General features: G+C 36.3%; 2 protein-coding genes and 1 pseudogene across 3 annotated transcripts; 2 read left to right on the top strand and 1 right to left on the bottom strand.

Annotated features, from left to right (window-relative positions):
• Positions 1-2,411: 2,411 nt before the first annotated feature.
• LOC148919569 (uncharacterized) lies at positions 2,412-3,922 on the top strand (annotated as a pseudogene). Its single transcript, XR_016124497.1, has 2 exons — positions 2,412-3,325; positions 3,823-3,922. The product of XR_016124497.1 is annotated as an uncharacterized LOC148919569 (transcript).
• Positions 3,923-4,346: 424 nt separating this feature from the next.
• LOC148919568 (uncharacterized) lies at positions 4,347-6,859 on the top strand. The gene is made up of 6 exons (XM_089044389.1): positions 4,347-5,221; positions 5,421-5,654; positions 5,748-5,835; positions 5,943-6,029; positions 6,512-6,735; positions 6,817-6,859. The coding sequence occupies exons 1-6, from the start codon at positions 4,347-4,349 to the stop codon at positions 6,857-6,859; spliced, it is 1,551 nt and encodes a 516-aa protein (XP_088900515.1).
• A 1,863-nt stretch (positions 6,860-8,722) lies between these two features.
• On the bottom strand, positions 8,723-9,847 carry LOC148919567 (uncharacterized). The gene is made up of 3 exons (XM_089044388.1): positions 9,433-9,847; positions 9,022-9,153; positions 8,723-8,859 (listed from the first exon to the last, which is right to left on the bottom strand). The coding sequence occupies exons 1-3, from the start codon at positions 9,845-9,847 to the stop codon at positions 8,723-8,725; spliced, it is 684 nt and encodes a 227-aa protein (XP_088900514.1).
• Between the last annotated feature and the right edge of the window lie 2,989 nt (positions 9,848-12,836).

Genomic DNA, 12,836 nt, shown 5'->3' with positions numbered 1-12,836 from the left:
GGAAAGTTGCTCTAAGTGCAAACTTTCTGCTTCTCCATTGAAACGTGAGAACATCTCCTTGGCAAAGTTTACACTGTTGAAAAGGATTACGCTTCAACCTCCTTTTGCTTTACAGATCACCCGCACACAAAAGCTTTGAGCATATGTGGCTTATAACAATTCACGGAGGAAAAAAGTGAAATCATTCAAGATCTCTAGTCTAATTCAGTCATTTCAAGATCATGGGTGTCTAGTGGAGGGACCCCTAATTTGTGTTTAATGATAATTAGCAACTGATAATGTGATGTTGGCTGCCTGCCAAAAGATTAACGCGGCTGGCTGGTTCTCAAGTTTTCTTTATGGATCTGAAAATTTTGAGATGTTTTCTTCTTTTCGCCCTAAAATTTTGAGAGCTGTTGTCGCCGTTATATATAGTTAATGCATAAGCGAAGACCCAATTTAAAAGTTAACTTTGTGCATTTCTAAAAGCCCAAAGCCTAACGTCCGAGGAAAAATCCTTTTTATTATAACGGAAATTTGTTTAAGGTATAAGCTTTAAGTACTTCTTCTTTGACCGTGCAGCTGAGACATATACCAGTAGCTTTTAGATCCTCTGCTTGCTTTTTCCTCTTCTTTGGGCGTTCTTTCGTCTAAATGAAGTTTTGCTTGTTTAACCCAAAAAAAAAATTAATAAAAATAAAAAAATAAAAAAAATAAAAAAATTCAGCAACAAATATTGTGTGAGAAGAGTCTATAAAAAGTTGTTGTTAAAATATGAAGGGAGCTTTAGTTTTAAAGCATAATATAGTTTACTAATTTAGTAGAAAGAAATACAATTTAGTCTAATTAGCAAAAGGCAAAAAACCAAAATGTAACAAAAATACCATTACAAAATATGAAAATTACAACATATGCCATTTTCAGTATTTAGTTTTAAACCAAAATTGAAAAACGACATCACGCCAAAACTGAACCAAAACGACATCAACCAAACCAAAATTGAATCACAACCCCTTCAATGACGTTTCAACTTCACCTCCGTAGAACCTCTGCAACTTCACCTCCATAAACCTCCCGACCACCAACGATCATCGAAGACCACCAACGATCATCGAAGACCACCAACCCATTCGTATACCATCATCGAAGACCACCAACGATCGAAGCCGATTCTTCATTCTCTCTTTCAGCGGTTCCAACCTATTCCCAAAATCTGAAACGGCGACGACGAGCGACCGGCTACGATTGAAGGGTTTAGCACTCTCTTGGGGAAAAATCGTAAGAAAATGACCCCAACACAAATTTGCGTCGATTTTAGGTTCAAATTTTACTTCTGCTCATTCTTCATTCTGCAATGTAGTTTAGGTTTTGGGTTTAGTTTTGGTTTGAAAACCTCTAAAACCGAAAAATCACAAAAGAAAGGAAAAGAGCATCAAAACTGTCAGATCGAACAAAAGTAAAACTGCATTGTAGTTTCGCTAAATTATTTATACTTCTTTCCATTTCACGTCATGTTGTTCGTAGTTTCGTTATGTTTTGCGCTTTGTTTTGATATGCTCTTCTTTCAATTTCATGTCAAGTTGATGCATATTTTCTGGTGTATTCTCTTTTGCATTTTAGTGAAAGACAAACAGATTGAACTACAAACCGCATTGCGCTTCGGCTTCTTGAATGTTGCTCATTTCACGCCATGTTGTTCAGTAGTTTCGCTATGTTTTGTAGTTCTTGTTTTGACTATGCCGATCTTTCAATTTCATGTCAATTTGATGCATATTTCGGTATATTCTTTTTTGCATTGCAAGAACCACAAATTGCATTGCGCTTCTTGAATGTTGCTCATTTCACGCCATGTTGTTCAGTAGTTTCGTTATGTTTTGTAGTTCTTGTTTTGGCTATGCTGATCTTTCAATTTCATGTCAAGTTTATGCATATTTCGGTATATTTTTTTTGCATTTTAGTGAAAGACAAATCAGATTGTTGAACTACAAACCATTGCGCTCGCTTCTGAATGTTTCTCATTTCACGCCATGTTCTTCTCGTAGTTTCGTTATGTTTTGCAGTTCTTGTTTTGGCTATGCTGATCTTTCAATTTCATGTCAAGTTGATGCATATTTTCTGGTGTATTCTCTTTTTTGCATTTTAGTGAAAGACAAATCAGCAGTGAACTACAAACCGCATTGCAGCTTCTTGAATGTTGCTCATTTCACGCCATGTTCTTCTCAGTAGTTTCTATTATGTTTTGCAGTTCTTGTTTTGGCTATGCTCTTCTTTCAATTTCATGTCAAGTTGATGCATATTTTCTGGTGTATTCTCTTTTTGCATTTTAGTGAAAGACAAATCAGATTGCAATGAACCACAAACTGCATTGCGCTGCTTGCTTGTAGTTTATCTCTACTTGTCCTAATAGTATTTTCATCCCTTCTTGCAGATCACAAATGGCACAAGAAATGTCACCACAAAAGGAGGAAGCTCAAAACCAACCAAAGCGAAGATTCAAAATGATGGCTCAAAAGAGTAAACCAAAGCCAAAGTCAAAGCCAAACTATGATCTGAAAGCAAAGCACCCAGACTATGTCCAATTTCGGTGCAATTGCAACGCTTTCAACAGCATCATTACGGATGTAAAAGACAAGCTCAATGAAAGGCAGAAGAAGCTTCTCAAGAACACCCCATTCTGGAACTTGATTGAGGTGTTTTACAACCGAAGGATTGACATGAATAACATGAATAAGTCAGACCTTGACTTAGTTCAGCTGCTCAAGAAGTTTGATCCGATACAAAGTCCTTCAAATTTGGCAATCCAAGCATTCAAGATCACAGGCAATGCAAGGAGTCGATTCTAGGACTGCCAAATGAAGGAAAATCTGTCCAACTTGTCAATGATAAGTACACTTCTACCTTCAGAATAAGGCACTTCGGAGAAAAGGGAAAACCATCAAAAAATAAGGTAGAAGCAGAATTACTAAAGACAATTTCCTTGGCAAACCAACCGAAGAAAGAAAAGGCCAAGGCAGAGGAAAAGAAGAAAACGAACAAAGGAAAAGAAAAGAAAGAAGCTGAAGAAGAAGAAGAAGAAGAAGAAGAAGAAGTTGACTACGACAAGGAGGTGGTCAGCCTAGTATTGGTTCACCTCTGCATGACATTCCTTTTTGCCAACGCTTCATCAACTTTGCATTGGAAAGTATTTGAGCACTGTGTGAATCTAGACACACTTTCAAGCTATTCTTGGGCAAGAGCTGTTTCAGCCTACATGAATGAATCCTTGGTCGCAAAAGCAAAAGCAAAAGCAAAGAAGGGTGGAGAAGGCTCTATAGGAGCTGTTTCGGGTTGCATTATCCTAATATTGGTAAGTAAACAGTGGCTTATGCAATGCATTTTGAGTTTTAGGCAATGCAGTTTCCCTTTAGTTCAATGCAGTTTCTGTTTTATCCTAAGCAGTTTCCAACCTAATTTATGATATATCTTTCAATTTCATGTTTATGTTTTGCAGTTCTTGTTTTGGCTATGCTTTTCTTTCAATTTCATGTCAAGTTGATGCATATTTTCTGGTGTATTCTCTTTTTTGCATTTTAGTGAAAGACAAATGCATTGCAGCTCAGGTTTTGAATTTTGCTTATTTCACGTCATGTTGTTCTGAGTGTCTGTTATGTTTTGTAGTTCTTGTTTTGGCTATGCTGATCTTTCAATTTCATGTCAAGTTGATGCATATTTTCTGGTGTATTCTCTTTTTTGCATTTTAGACAAAGACAAACTGCATTGCGCTTTCTTGAATGTTGCTCATTTCACGCCATGTTCTTCTCGTAGTTTCGCTTTTATGATATATCTTGTTTTTGAACTGTGCAGTTTCTACTGTGTGAGAGGACAAACATAATACAACCAATCCTGGGCAAGGAGAAAGAAACTCCTGTCCATTCTTAAATGGAGTCTTGTGGAACTCCACACAAGATTAAACCAAATAAAGGACTTGAATGACATTGAGGTATGCAATTTATCGCATGTTCTACTTTAGTGTATCTTGAATGTGAATCCATGCTAAATCATTCTCATTGTACATGGTATTTTTAAAACTCCTAAAAAGCAAAAACTACCAGGGAAGAGGAAGACACTGTTGACAAGGTAATTAAAATCTCTATACAGTGCATTGCAGTTTGTGTTTTCTACATTGCAGTTTGTATTTTATCCAATGCAGTTTTTGAATCATTCAATCTCATTGTACAGGGTATTTTGAAAGCATATAAAAGGAGAAAAACTACTAGAGAAGAGGGAGTCCCTCTTGACAAGGTATAAGAATCTCTAAACAAAGAATTATGCATTGCGGTTTCCATTTCCTCCAATGCAGTGCAGTTTCTAATTAGTTTCCGTTCAATATGCAGAAAAAAGAAAAAGAAGATGAAGGACAACAAAGAGAAGCAGAGGAAGCAGAAGACCAAGGAAAACCTGATAATGCTGATCAAACTCCAGAATTAAAAGAGGATGGAAAGAAGAAAATGTTTGAGAATGAAGCTGGAAATGAACCTCTTGCAATTCAAGACCTCTTGGTGAAGTCCATGACAGACCAAATCAACTGTCGCCAACGTCAAGATCCTACCTTCATTTGCCCAGAAAGATTACAACTGTGGAAGGATGAAATAAATGAAGACAGTGAGAAGAAAATGAAGGAATTGTGGGATATATTTATCCAAGGAGAAAAGAGATCAAAGGAGTTGGAAGCGAAGTTGGCAACATACGTAGAGAAATTAGATAATGAAGAATATTTGACTGCCACCATGACAGTGGAATCTACAGTTCAGCTTCAGGAAATACAAAATCTAAAAAGGAGGATTGCAGAATTGGAAGGCAAGGAAACTTGTATTGACAAGGAGAAGATTGCCAAGAAAAAGGAGATTGAAGAAAAGTACAAGGTAGAAATTGAAAGCTTGTTCTCAGACCCAACAGTCTTTGAAATGGAGATGGATCTGCCTACAACACAACCAACACAACCAGTTGAAGAGCAAGAAGAAGAAGAGGAAGAGAAAGAAGAAGACAAGAAAGAAGAAGAGAAGCAACAAGAAGAGAAAGAAGAAGAGAAGAAGCAAGATGCTCCAAAACCTGATGTTCCTTCAAGAGTACTAAGGCTGAAGAATAGAGAAAGAAAGAGGTTTCAAGCATCTTGCTATGTGTACGAAAAAAATAAGAAACCAAAAAAGAAGGCAAAAAAGGATGATGAAGAACTACCACAATTCAAGATTATCTCTTCCGAGGAGCAATCAACACAAGAGGATCCTCAAAATCAGAAGGTGGTATGCAATTACTGCAGTTCAAGCTGCTGCTTTTCTGCATTGCGTTTCGCTTTACAAAACGGAAATCGATTGCAGCAAACGGAAATCGCATTGCAGTTTATAGAACGGAAATCGATTGCGCTTTATCAAATGTAGTTTCTAATTAGTTTCCTTTCAATCTGCATTAACACAAGAGGCATCTCAGCCCGATGCCACAAATCCAATTCCTGATCCCCCAAAAGGAACGAGCCTTCATGATTCAATACCTGTAGGTATGCAAGAATCAAATGATGAAGATGAAGGAAAAAAAAAGCCAACAAAGAAAAAACTAGGATGGGGTCAAAAGAGGGTTTGGCAGAAAATTCCAAAGGAGGACAGGGACAGAATTCAAGAATACTACTTAAGTACTCAACCTAGGTAATATCTCTATTCCAAAAGAACAACTCTTTCATCTTTTAATTACAATAAACTAAAACTAATCTTGTGAATTTCATGTATTCGAATCCGCAGTGATAGCTTTTGGGCAGGACTCGATAATGAGAAAGTGACAAACCATGATATCAAAGATATTGTATGGGACCTGGAACTGTCACAAAACGTAAGTATAAAATACTAATTCTATAACACACACTGCACAGCATTTTTATTTGTGCTACCTATATTACCCGTTAATAATTCCATTTTTCTCCAATCAATGTGAAACAGGTTATTGAGGCCTATATCCAAATAGAGGAGGAGAAAATAGGGCCCATGCAGACAGATAGTCCACAGTACATGTCTACATGGACTTGGGTAAGAATTATTTTGAAAATTCAAAGTTGTTTAAACAGACACGGCACTGCAGTTTTCGAAAAATATATACTAACAAATTGCCATTCAATGATGGCAGGCTTACATGCAAACCTTTCTAGAACCAAATTGGCATAGGGCCCTGTATGAACACTTACTTGAAAAACTCGAAATGCAATGTTCTCTTCTTCCCGATCATTTCAAGTTCTGAGTTCCACTTTACACTTCTCACATTTCACAAAATGGAACGAAAGTGGAGACACTACAATCCACTTAGATCGTTGGGATCTAGAAAAGAAGAAAAGTGTATTGACATTGCTCAAAATTTTGTAAGTGGAATGAAACTGTCTTAATTTCTCAGACAAACACAAACAGAAACTGCAATGCAGTTTCAGATATATATCGCTTAATTTCAGACCAAAACTATAATATGCAATGCACTGATTACCATTTCTTTTTCTCTTTTTTTCTTCTTCTTTAAACAGGTTAATATTGTGGAAGGGTGGCTAGAATATATCAGACCACAAGCACAAGAGTTCTTAGAAACTAAAACAATACCAAAACTTGTGAAGCAAAAAGAAGGGCCCCCTACACCTGCACAGGTTGATTTGTCCCCAAATGAAGAACTCACTCTAAATTGGATTCTGCAAAATCCATATCAGTTTCCATTTGAGGATGACACAGAATGTGCTCAACAAAATTCGTCTTCGTAAGAATTGTGTCTACTCAACCATTCATTACAATTTGAAATCATTCAAAACCAAAAGCTAATCTCAGTATTCAATTGCAGGTTGGATTGCGGCATGTTCGCATGTTCTACATGGATAAAATAGCACAAGGACAGCCCATTCCAAAAAATGTGGACAAGAATTTCATGAATGAATATCGAGCACAATACGTCACAAAACTCCTACACCACAAACACTGTAATTAATCGTCTCTAGTGATTTGCCTTTCGTTAACTCAAGACAATATGTATCTTAATTCTTGTGGATGTTTGTAAATATTTCTAGTTATGGTATATAAGAACATATTTCCTATACATATAAACTGTAATATAATCTTGGAACAGGATGCAACAAAACGAAGGGAAACAACAAACTGCACTGAATTTTCTGGTCAAATCGCAATAAATTAAAATCAGTGCAGTTTCTGGTCTTGAACAATTATTCAAAATTATTCAAATTGAAATATCGAACAAGAAACTGCATGCTTCTGTCAAAATCTGCATCTTCTTGCTCGAAAGGTAAAGGCATAATCAAAGTACTAAAACTAATATCAAATCACATTTAAGTAGGTCAGCAGTTGTAACATTCCAATATACTTGCAAAATTATTCTGAAATTGAAATATCGAACAAGAAAGCTAGCTTTCGTCTCGAATAAGAAAGCTACAGCTCGTCAAAATCTGCACTGCTCAAAGGTAAAGGCATAATCAAAGTACTAAAACTAATATCAAAACACATTTAAGTAGGTCAGCAGTTGTAACATTCCAATATACTTGCAAAAATTATTCAAATTGAAATATCGAACAAGAAACTCATAGCTCGTCTCGAATAAGAAATGCTACGCTCTGGTCAAAATCTGCCGCTCGAAAGGTAAAGGCATAATCAAAGTACTAAAACTAATATCAAAACACATTTAAGTAGGTCAGCTGTTGTAACATTCCAATATACTTGCAAAAATTATTCTGAAATTGAAATATTGAACAAGAAACTGCTACGTCAAAATCAGCACTGCTCAAAAGGTAAAGGCATAATCAAAGTACTAAAACTAATATCAAATCACAACATAGACTAGCAAAAAGTATTCTGAAATTGAATTATGGGACAAGTTCTGTTCAAAATCTGCAACAAATAAACAAACTACATGCTTTCTGCAACAAAATCTGCTCAAATCTGAAAACAAGCATTCAATGGCAGTCAAAAACGAATATCCACTCATGAAACAATTGTATAATTTTCATTAACTTCAAAAACAATCATAATATCCAATTAGAAGCTGTGTAGCCAATTAAAAGCAACTAAAACTGCAATGCAGAAACTGACTATACATTCACTAAACCATATCTAACGTAAGCAATCGTCAACTGAGAAGGAATGTTCATATCACAGCCTTGCAAGTCTTCCTACTATGCCCAGTAACACTACACCGACTGCATTTCAATGGCCTTTTAAATTCACCAAAAGCTTTGATCCTCTTTGTTGGTGGTCTTCCTGGCCTCTTTGTAATTGGCGAAGCACAAATCCACCGCAAACTGCAAGCCTTTCCCAATATCCGAATAGGAAAATAGGACTCTCATAGGCTTTTCGAAAGAAGTCACCCTATAGTAACACTCCACGTAATCATAAATTGAATCTTTCTTTGCTAGAATTGCAGCTACCGCATGCGTGCAAGGAAAACCGTCAATTTGCCAAAGACGGCAAGAACAAGTCCTTTGCTCAAGATCAACCATCACGAATAATCAGCAAATACTTCAAAAACAGTGAAACTAGAACGACGAACTACCCAAGTCCTACCGCCTCCGCATTTTCCCACAGTCTAGTTTCCATCTCCGGACACAAAATTGTTATCCACTTCTCCGCTTCAATTCGTGCTGAGAATTCAATACCATCAATTTCTGCCGAATCCTTCTATCAAAGGTAGCACCGGCAAATCTCGAAACACACCAACCCAATTATTAAATGACTCCGCTAAACTATTTGCCATCTCCCATACCGCATTCCTTTGAAATATGCGTTGCATAGTGATCTCTAGACAAATCAGATATAAATGTCTTCACTTTCGAACTCCCAACAATCACCAACTCCTCCATTGCTACCGTAAACTCTTCCTCTGTAACAGTATATGCACCTACTAAATAAATTGATAACACGATCCTGGAGTAATTTCCCATAACCTGACTTCGGGTACTTCGATATCAAATTCTGTTTGAGGTGATAGTAACAGTAAGAATGAGGCCATCCAGAAACACAAACCCCGTTGCATTTAACAAACCTTGATTGCGATCCGAAAAAAGGTCACCACTTGTCCCCATCGGTAGCAAAATAGAAGCCAAATGTTGAAGAAACCAAGTCCAATTCTCCTCTGTCTCATAATCAACAACTCCAAAAGCTAGAGGATAAAACCCTGCAAAACAAAACCAAGAGCACAAGTATAAGCAAAAAAGGGAAATTGCAGTGCAGTTTTTGAAAACAAATCTGCTCAAATTTGAAAGGAAACCAAAAGGCAAATCCATGATCCAAGTACTAAAACTAAATTTAAAACACATTTAAGTTCATGAGCAGTTGCAACATTCCCACAGACATAAAAAAATTACTAAGAAAATCGAATTATGAAACAAAAAACTGCATTGCGCGCTAAAAAATTGCAACAAATGGAATCTGCAATACATTACAGTAACCATACCTTGATTTCCATTCTTTCCGGAAGCACAGAGAAGCTGCCCCTTGTACTTGCTCTTCAAAAACGTAGCATCAACGAACAACAAGGGTATGCAATATTGAAATCCAGCAATGCAACCGCCAAACGACACAAAAAACCGTCTAAAGCGATTAATTCCAGCTTCACATTCAAGAGTGCAGAGAGAACCAAGGTTAGTTTCCTTTACGGCGTCCGCATACCACACTAACTTGTTGAAGGACTTCGACTCATCACCGTGAACGTTCAATTTAGCTAACTCTTTGCCAAACCATGCATGGTAGTATGAAATGTCTATACCATAATAATCTTTGAACTCGTGTATAATCTCAACTGGCTTCAGCTCTGGTTTTGCACGAATTCTGTCCACAATGAGGGAGGACACCACACGAGACTTCATCATCTTACTCTTTGATTCCCGTATCCGACCCACACATGTATGCACATTATTTAATGTCCGAATTACAAAACAGCCAGTAGCTTCACAACGAGAAGCATAGACACGCTAGCTACAACCCTCCAATTTCTTATTCGAACAAATAGCAACCACTCCGCTTCTTGTCATTGCCGGCATATAAAAAATTAAATCCTACTTCAAGAGCGTACTTGCACAATTTCAAACGGAACTCCTCTGCACCACCGTCAAACTTCTGCCCTACATGATGTATGTACGTCTCCCACTCATTCGACAACAAAGGCTTAGCACTTGCTCTCTTCGACCTGCCTAAAATTCATTTCGTTTCGACAAGATTTAGAACACGACTACGCCCTTTTCACATGCTATCAACTCCTTATTTGCACAAAAATCACCACTATATTCACTGCTCCCGCATAAATCCTTCACTAAAATATCAACACTCTTCTCATTTGATACAAACAAAAATGACCTCATCATGTCCAAATCGCTATCCGTTTCTAGAAAACAACTCGGATAACTGGGCAGCGAATACCGTAACGTAAAACAACCCAACTGCAAACCCTTAAACCTTAGACACAAAGTCTTCAAAATATCAACCATGGATGACTCTGATGAAACTGAAAACATAATGGTTTCCGACTTATATGTGCACTTGGCAATGACACACACCTCCATTAGCCTTGAAAATGCAAACAAAACAACAAACAAAAACAGAAAACAATTTAAATCAGTAAATAATGTACATGAGCAGTTGTAAAATTCCAATAGACTTCCAAATATTAGTCTGAAATCGAATTATGAAACAAGAAACTGCAATGCAGTTTCTGCCAAAGTACTAAAACTAATATCAAAACACATTTAAGTAGGTCAGCAGTTGTAACATTCCAATATACTTGCAAAAATTATTCTGAAATTGAATTATCGAACAAGAAACTGCTGCATAGCTTCGTCAAAATCTGACCGCTCAAAAGGTAAAGGCATAATCAAAGTACTAAAACTAATATCAAATCACATTTAAGTAGGTCAGCAGTTGTAACATTCCAATATACTTGCAAAAATTATTCTGAAATTGAATTATCGAACAAGAAACTGCATCATAGCTGGTTCGAACAAGAATCGCTGCTGGTCTCAACAAGAAACGCGCAGTTTCTGGTCAAAATCTGCACTGCTGCTCAAAAGGTAAAGGCATAATCAAAGTACTAAAACTAATATCAAATCACATTTAAGTAGGTCAGCAGTTGTAACATTCCAATATACTTGCAAAAATTATTCTGAAATTGAATTATCGAACAAGAATCAGACCGCAGCTTTCGTCTCAACAAGCTAGACAGATGTAGTTTATGACAGAAAATCAAAACAATTCGAATAGAAACCAAAAGGAAACCACGATAAAAGTACTAAAACTAAATTCCATAAACATACAAGTCGACATAATTGAAAACAGGTTCTAAAGTACTCATACCTCAAAACTTAGGACTGCCAAAAATCTCCACAACCAAACAGCAGCTTAAAATCAAATCTGATCACGAAACGAAGAATATAGGGTTTAGCATTGAACGCCACAAGATTGCGCCGCAAAATCGAGCCACAAAACTGAGCTCGAAATACCCGAACTAAAGAGAATGTAAATCACCCAAACTGATCATTCAACATGAAAATCGAACGAAAACGTAGCGAAAAAGGAAGACAGAAAAACGAAGAAAATAAAAGCAAAACCTACAAGAAAATTGAGCTCCAATGGCGAACCCACTCTGAAACGAAGAAGAAAACGAACGAAAGAGAAGAACTCGCTGCGTCGTTTAAAAGTTGAGAGGCAAAAGCGTCATTTAATTTGTAGGTTTACAGATGGGCAGGCTTTTTAAGAGAAAAGGGTAGAATTATCTTTTTATTTGACATTTTTAAGCTGGCCCAACGAATCTGGGCCAGCCTTGGGCCTAATCTAAAATAGCTATTTTTTATTAAGTATTAAAACCCAAACTAAAATACCTAATATCTCACTTCCTAATTAGTAAACTTAATTATGTCTAATACCTAATTTTCCTAAATATGAATATAGTTTGAATACTTTAGGTTGATTATATTCTTCTCCATAATGAGATATATAGGAGTTTATATGAATGTTTTACAAGGAAATAGATACAGTAAACGATTAGGAGAATATCTCTTCATTATATAAGGATATGTCAACTATATAAAATAAGAAAGTAAATCCCTAATTAATCAAGGAAATAAATCTCCTTGATTAATTAGGATAGCTCATTGTCACACGCCAATCATGCAAGAGGATGTATCAACCGTAACCATGCACGGACCATGCAAGCCGGCTGGGCAGAACTTACACTAGAAAGATACACCTAGTTGGGGAATGTAATAAGCCTTACTCTTAAATGCATCTCTTTACATAAATAAAAGCTTTTTAAAAAAAAAATTGAAAATCACCACATAAATGGAATTCAACACAAAACAATACTATTTAAATCTAAAAAGTTTACCCTGCTTAGAAGATAATATACCAACAACAAAAGTTTACCCTATGAATAGTATGTTCTCTTGGGATTCCGATTGTAATCCAACATAATAAAAGGATACTTATAAATAATGTGTTGAGGGCTTTTTTTTAAAATAAAAATAAAAATTGTAGAATGACCTTTTTTTTATAAATAAAATCTAGAAGGACTTTTAATTAAATATACCAACAACAACATCAAACATCTGAACATTAATCATAAGTAATAGCAAGAGAGTAACAAAATATTAAGTGCAAAAATTTTACATGCTTCTCAAAAATACCACATATGCTTATTAATAGAGACAAAAGCAAAAATTTGTGGAAAGACAACTGTATGGAGAACAAAACCTCTGCCCAGCCAAAAAATTGATGGCGACAACAAAACTCTGCCCACAAAGTCACAATGCGTAAAGAAAACAGAGGAGACGGCGTTTGAATTCGTTTGGGCCGGTAGCAGCCCAGTCT

This window comes from Prunus mume, linkage group LG2 (genome assembly GCF_029339155.1).
Source record: "Prunus mume cultivar Tortuosa linkage group LG2, ASM2933915v1, whole genome shotgun sequence".
In the NCBI taxonomy this organism is placed as follows: Eukaryota; Viridiplantae; Streptophyta; class Magnoliopsida; order Rosales; family Rosaceae; genus Prunus; species Prunus mume.
The sequence above is the reverse complement of the archived record's forward strand: the minus strand, read 5'-3'. Positions and strand labels throughout refer to the sequence as shown.

Bases quoted from the DNA above. Each gene is read 5' to 3' on its own strand.
- LOC148919568 (XM_089044389.1), top strand. From the start codon at position 4,347: ATGCAGAAAAAAGAAAAAGAAGATGAAGGACAACAAAGAGAAGCAGAG. The intron at 6,030-6,511 runs GTAAGAATTATT...TTCTTTAAACAG, and splicing joins ACATGTCTACATGGACTTGG to GTTAATATTGTGGAAGGGTG. The intron at 6,736-6,816 runs GTAAGAATTGTG...ATTCAATTGCAG, and splicing joins GCTCAACAAAATTCGTCTTC to GTTGGATTGCGGCATGTTCG.
- LOC148919567 (XM_089044388.1), bottom strand. From the start codon at position 9,847: ATGATGAAGTCTCGTGTGGTGTCCTCCCTCATTGTGGACAGAATTCGT. The intron at 9,154-9,432 runs GTATGGTTACTG...TTTGTTTTGCAG, and splicing joins CGGAAAGAATGGAAATCAAG to GGTTTTATCCTCTAGCTTTT. The intron at 8,860-9,021 runs GTTTGTTAAATG...ATACTGTTACAG, and splicing joins TTTTTCGGATCGCAATCAAG to AGGAAGAGTTTACGGTAGCA.